This window comes from Psammomys obesus, unplaced genomic scaffold, assembly GCF_907164565.1.
Source record: "Psammomys obesus unplaced genomic scaffold, mPsaObe1.curated_primary_1811, whole genome shotgun sequence".
NCBI classification, from domain to species: domain Eukaryota; kingdom Metazoa; phylum Chordata; class Mammalia; order Rodentia; family Muridae; genus Psammomys; species Psammomys obesus.
In genome coordinates, this window is record NW_026596100.1 from 7595152 (window position 1) to 7602175 (window position 7024).

A 7024-nucleotide genomic window follows, 5' to 3' on the forward strand; every position below is an offset into this window, starting at 1 on the left:
GGGGGGGGGGGACATTCCTTCTCATCACATGGGTACAGGAGATAGTTCAACATTCATAACAAGCCTGTGGCAGGGTGGTAACCAGATATCAAGGCACTGAATCAGTGTTTGAATACATAGTACCAGACCAACCCCCAACAGTTTCTTCTGATTAGTTTTGGTTTGAAGTCTATTTTATCAGATAGTAAAATAGCTACATCATCTTGCTTCTTAGGTACATTTGCTTGGAATATCATTTTCCTTTCTTTTACTCTGAGGTGATATCTAATCTTTACGAAAAGATGTGTTTTTTGGATGAAGCAGGATAGATAACTGTTGTTTAATCTGTTTTGTTAGTGTTCATTATTGGGAAATTGAGACCATTGATGTTGAGAGTTATCAATGTTTGTTGATTTCCATTATTTTGTTGTGGTGGTGTTGGTTGATTTTTTAATCCCTTCTTTTGACGGAATAATCTGATGTTTTTTTTCTTGTGTTTTCTAGGGTGGTTAACTTCTTCAAGTTAACCTAGTACCTTCTGTAGGGCTGAATTTGTAGATAGATACTGCTTAAGTTTGGTTTCATTATGGAATGCCTTTCTCTATCTATTGTGATTGAATGTTTTGCTAGGTACAGCTGTATGGGCCGATAGCCATGGTTTCTTGGAGTTTGGAGAACATCTGCCCAGATCCTTTGGCCTTTAGAGTCTTCACCTTTAGAGTCGGTTGCTATTCTAATTGGTCTACAATTATAATTTACTTGATCTTTAAATCCTCTTGCAGATTTAAATTTTTCTTTGTCCTGTACATTTAGTATTTTTATTATTATGTGCTGTGATGAATTTAATTTCTTTTCCATTATTATTTGGTGTTCTATATGTTTCTCATACTTTAAAAGGCATCTCCTTTTTTGGGTTAGGACAATTTTTTTCCAAGATTTGGTTGAAAATATTTTCTGTGTAGTTTACCTTGGTTTCTTCTCCTTCCTCTATTCCTATTATTTATAGATTTTATCTTTTTGTAATGTCTAGAATTTTTGTTCTGGATTGTGTGTGGGGGGGTTAGATTTAACATTTTCTTCATTTTTTTTTTAGTGTTTATAAGTGCTCTATCTGCATGTACACCTGCATGCCAGAAGAGGGCAGTAGAGGGTATAGATAGTTGTAAGCCACCATGTGGTTGCTGGGAATTGAACTCAGGACCTCTGTTAAGAGCAGACCTTGCTCTTAACAGCTGAGCCATCTCTTCAGCCCTTAACATTTTCTTTAATGAGGTATCTATTTTTTCTATCTTTAATGCCTGAGAGTCTTTCTTTCATCTGTACTCTATGAGTGAAGCTTACCTCTGAGGTTTCTGTATAATTTACTAAATTTTTCATTTTCAGTATTATTTCAGGTTGGAGTGTGTGTGTGTGTGTGTGTGTGTGAGAGAGAGAGAGAGAGAGAGAGAGAGAGAGAGAGAGAGGGAGATTGATTCCATTTCTACTTTTGGTTTTCATCCTTTTCTTCCACTGTTTGTTTGTGGAAAACAGTGTTTGTTTATTCATAGAGATTTATATTCTCTTTAATGTTCTTGAACAAATTCATAACAGCTATTTTGAAGTCCTTGTCCTGTGCATCAGCTGTATTGCATACCACAGGGCCTACTGAAGTAAGGTTGCTGGGTTCTGATGGAGACATGTTATCTTGGGTTTTATTGATTTTGTTTTTGTGCTGGAGTATAGACATCTCTGTTTAGGATGACTATGATTCTAAGTGTTGGCATCTAGTCTTATCTTTATTGAGTGAGTATGCCACTTCATAGTTTCTGTTGCCCTCTCTGGGTGTTAGCCATGTGTGGAGGCTGTGGGTTGCTTGGTTGAAAGTGCTTCTGACTCCCTGGCAATTGTGGTCACTGGGTATCCTACATTGATCATGTTTCTAATTATTGAGCGCTGACAGGAAGAAATGGAGATGGGTAGAAGGGAGGGATGAGAAGGTCCTCAGGAAGGGGGAACCACTGAAAGGTTTGGCAGAGTTCTTGGGAAATGGGGTAACGTGGGAAAAGAAGTGTCTGCAAGTGGCCTGCTACAGGGCTGAGGGTGACACTAGACAACCCACAATAGAGGGTAGTAAGGGCCATGAGGATTACCCACCTGATTCCAAACCTGGAGTGGTCAGTGGGTGCCCAGGGAGAGGGCCTCCAGGTATTGGCGGCAGACATAGAGGAATGAGAATGGGCTAGAAGGTGAGGCGAGAGGGTCTTCAGGAAGAAGAAACGTTAATCTGCTGAGGGTTTGGTAGAGTTTCCAGGGAATGGAAGCAGAGAGGGGGGACAGTGTTCTGCTACAGGCCTGGGCATAACACTAGAGAATTTGCAACTGGGGATAGAAAGTACCTAATTCCCAGGCCATCCTGGCTTCTTGTTTCATCTTTTTATAATTAAGGCAAAATCTGTTTTATTGGGCAGAAGCTACCTGTTTCTATCAACATGGTTTAGATAGAAATCTTAGTATAGAGATGACTGTGTTTAGAACACAAATTTCTGCCTCTGGACCTTTGTATGGTTTTGCTCCTTGTAATAATAGTAAAGAAAATGAAAAGGAAATTTAATATGTCATTTTGTATCAAATGTTGTTTGTGAGAATTTGAGGCTACACATAAAAAAGTATTCCCTTTTTCACTTTTAAAATGTATTATATTTTTAAATTTTCATACATGAGTACTTCATTTACTTTGGGGCCACAAAGCCACGTGACTAGGGGAGCCAGTCAGTAACAAGAGTGAGGTCAAGAGGTGTCCAAATTCCAAAATTCTCATCTGAGACATGCAGGAGTGGGACTGTTTTGTCTCTGTTGCTGGCCTGCACGCAATGGTGCCCATATCCTTCCAGCCCCACCCCTGCCACCCTGGAGGTAGTCACGCGGCCTGTGGCCAGGTTTCAGGTTAAACGTTCTCTCTTCTTATGAGGACATTTCCAGCACGCATTCCCAGTACCTCAGTCCCAGACAATGCTGTCCACCCTCCACCCCACACCCTACCTCCTCCCCAAGGCTTATATAGCCTTTGTTCCCCTGCACTGAAGAAGAGCTGTTACTCTGAAAACTGTCTCCGCAGAAAGTCGTCTCTCCTGCAATCATGTTGCTGACGAAGCTCCAGCCCAACCCACCTGCCCCAGCCAAGCTTCACTCCGTCAGGTCCACCCCAGTGCACAAAATGCCTGGGTACTGTGAGGCGAAAAGCAGATGCAGGAGGCAAATTACATCATTTCCTCTCTACCTTCTCTCTCCTTCAACCTCTAGTGCCCCGCCCCCCACTCCTCCCAAATTCATGCTCTCATTAATTATGTAAATACAACCTGCTGCATCCACTTAGGGGTGTGTGTGTGTATTTGGTAATGATCACTTGGGATGAGGTAACCTATGAGGAAATTGTCCCCGGAGATGACTAATTCTTCCTCTGTTAGCCATTAATTGTCTACAGGTCTTCATTTACATGTGGTGCCTATTTCCCCTCTTTTGAAGAATAGTTCTCATAGCATTGAAATGTGCTATGAAAGATGAAAATGGAGAAGAGCAATTAAAGGACCTACCTATTTTTAAAGGCTCCACAACAATGAACAGCATGTCAAGATATTCCCAAGAGTGAAATAGTAGCACTCATATCATGGGGCTAACCAACTTCTAGATAATTGTATCTAAGGCCCATTCAATAGGAAGGAAATGATGTCTGGCAACTGTAAAACTAGGAAACTATCTGTAGTCTATAAGGTCATGGACCCTAGAGGAAAACTTACTCTTGCCATTTTCCTAAACTAGTGTAATTTCCAACTGCATTCTAAATACTAATCCCTATATCCACAACTAAGTATAACTCTTATTCCTCATCAACAAAGCCTCTTTTTATAACAGAGACCATTACAGAAATATACAAAATTCAGAGGCCATGAGGTGGCCATCTCCAGTGGATGTATCTGTAACATAAATCCTACACATAAGGCTCAGGAAGCATGGCAGAAGAGGGGGCTGTCTTCAAAGTGCCGGAGGACCAGGAAGTGACATTGTGCCTTCTAGCTATGAACACAAAAATATTAAAAATTCTGCTGAAGACATTGTGTGTTCAAATTTTTAAATAGTATTTTTATTTCTTGAGATTTTCACGCAGTATGTTTTGATAATATCCATTTATCTTCCCCAACTCCTCCTAGATTTTCCCTGACCTCCTTACCAAACTGATTTCATGCCCACCCCCCACCCCCCAAAAAAGTCCAAACCTATGGAATCCACCTTGTGTTGGTTGATTACTCTTAGATATGCCCCGAGTATGGTTTATATACCAACTGTACTCCATTGAAGAAAACTGATATTTCTTCTTTCTAGCATAATAGATGGACAACAGCTTCTTGGCTACTGGTAGTATATTATGTCTATTTCTCCTCCATGCTGGGATTTTGTCTGGCTGTAGCTCAAGCAGATCTTATGTATGTTGGCATAGTCTTTGTGAGTTCATATGTGAATCTGCCCTGTTGTGTCTAGAAAATACTGTTTCCTTGAAGTTATCCACCAGTTTTCCTGATCCTTTTCTTATTAAATCTCTGAGCCTTGAGTGATGCAGATAAACCATTTAAGTCTGAACATACTGAAGTCTCTTTTTCTCCATATGTTGACGAGCTAGCTATAGGTTTCTATATTAAGTGCAATCTACTGCAAAAAGTATCTTCTCTGATGATGGCTGAGTGATGTGTAGAAGAATTTTAATCCAGCAACATGGCTACTCTGGCAAGGGTAGTTCAAAGACAGGTTTTGCAAGCAGAGCAATTCAGTGAGAAGGTGAGAGAAGCCAGTTTGAATCAGTCAGCTTGTGGAGGCATCTTGAGCCATAACATCTGAGTTGAACCAGCCAGTCAGAGATCAGAAAGAACTGATGAGTTTATTCAGCAGTAAGTCTTGGAGGTTGAAAACATTATAGGCCTAGGTTAGTAGACAGAGGCTGGATGATGAAGCCATCCAGATTAGATTAGCTAGGAGAAGAGTAGATTGTATACAAGCTAGTAGCCTCCAGGCCTATGCTTAGAGATAGTTATATAGAAATGCTCTTGGCTCAGCCCAAGCCATGTAATATTAAATCATGGGTAAGGCTCTCATCTGAGGAAATAAAAACAACATTTCTGTGATGCACTGACCTATGTCCATAGCAATTATGACATTAGGACTTGATTTATTGCTATTACCATTTAGCAGAATGATATTACAAGGTTTTCCCTAGGGGTCCATGGCCCATCTAGCCTTAGGTTCTTGGCCTCATTGACAGTATCAAGTAATGGGTTAATGGCCTAAAAGCCTCAGGGAGCTGAGAAACTCCTGAGAGGAAAGCTGGCAAGCTGATAACATCTGCTGGCAGCTAGGATCTTGTAAGATCCTGATGAGAAAGTCAACGTATCAACTTCCACTGGGATTTACAACTCAGACTTGGGCTGGGAGCTGGACAGTAAGAGCTGCAATAGGAATTTACCACCAACAAAGTTCTCTTCTTTGTCCTATAAAACCTTTCAGCCCCCTACATCTCTTCCCACAGTCTCCACTCCCGTGGAGAGACAGTTACCCTTCATTGCTCTAATGAAGGGCAACCTGCTTCTTTTGAGGTTGATGACCCCTTTCTTTTTGTGTCACCTTTATCAATTGATATCTATCATTTGGTGCCAAAAACCAGGAAGGATTTGGCTCCAGCCTTCCTTGGGAGCACGCCCCCCCCCCCCGTCTCTTTTCTCTTCCTCTCCCTTCCTCTCCCTCTTTCCCTATACCCCTCTTCCTCTTTGTCTTCCTCATACTGGTCCCTTAAAGAGGCCCCCCCCAGCTCATTTTGCAGGCTAAAACAGTTGCCTGTTGCAACCTGAAAACTTCCTGTTGTGTTTTGTTCGTTTGTTTGTTTGTTGCTGTGGTTGTGTTTTTAATAGCCTCTGCCTTTGTGAGTGGTACAAGTTCTGTTAGGATGTTTGTTGACAAATTATCTTCCCAGTCCCGCAAACCCCTCCTCTCTCATCTCCTATACCCTTTCTGACCCCCAGAGAGGAAGCCTTTTGCATTTACCATATCAGCACATCCAAAGTCCCACACCAAGGTAAGGTCTATGATTAGTCTAATGGTGCCCTAGAGGAACCCTGCGGCTTCTTTGGTGTTCTGCCTTTTCCTTTTCCTTCTAGAATGCTAAACTCGAAACCCCAGGTGTTCTTTCAGCTTTCTGCCATTGTATTTGCCTTCCAGGATATTGGAAATTGGGACACACATTCTGGCTCCCTTGTTTCCCCATCATGGCTACTTTCTGGCTGTGAGGACTTCTTACCAAAAATGAGCCTCATCCTTACCTTTTATAAAATGAGCCTCATCCTTACCTTTTATAAAATGGGGTCAACCCCCTGCTCAGATGTAGCTCATGTCTCAGTCTCCATGAGGTCCTCTGGTAAGGGGAGCAGGGGCAGTCTCTGGCATGAACTCAGTTGCCTGCTCTTTGATCACCACCCCTTGGGGAGGTAGGTGGCTTTATTGGCCACAGAGAAAGAGGAGCCAGACAGATACTCGGGGAGGAAGACCTCCCCTATCAGTGTACTTGGGGATGGACATGGGAGGGAGGGTAAGAAGAGTGAGATGAAGGAGGGTACTACAGCTGAGATTCAAAGTGAATAAATTGCAATAAGTAATAATAAAATAAATGGAGTCTAAGATTTCCATTTTTGTATACCTTTGGTTTGCTTGAAAAACAAAGCTCAATGAGGCATTAGTACACTTGTGTACTGAGATCTTAACCCAGACCACTGCTGACTCAAACAACATCATAAAATGGATCAAAAAATGGTCTGAAGTTTCCTGCCTTATGGTTTCTTTTAGCTCTACTCTTGTCCTTCCCTTTATTCCTTCATTTTTGCGTAACAGGTTGTACCAGCTCAAACTTCAAAACCCAATTCCCTAAGACCCTCTTGGTGAAGATCTGGGTGATGAGCCCTCTCTATCAAACTTTTCTTCCACTCTGCCTCCCTATGCTGCAGGGACAAACTGCAGCCACTTAGTTCTTTAT

General features: G+C 41.8%; 1 protein-coding gene across 1 annotated transcript in view; it reads left to right on the top strand.

Annotated features, from left to right (window-relative positions):
• Positions 1 to 506, top strand: part of Gin1 (gypsy retrotransposon integrase 1) — a 30341-nt gene extending 29835 nt beyond the window's left edge. The window contains exon 9 of the mRNA XM_055628383.1: positions 484 to 506. Coding sequence (XP_055484358.1) covers positions 484 to 506 — 23 coding nt within the window. The remainder of the gene's footprint in view (positions 1 to 483) is intronic.
• The last annotated feature ends 6518 nt before the right edge of the window (positions 507 to 7024 follow it).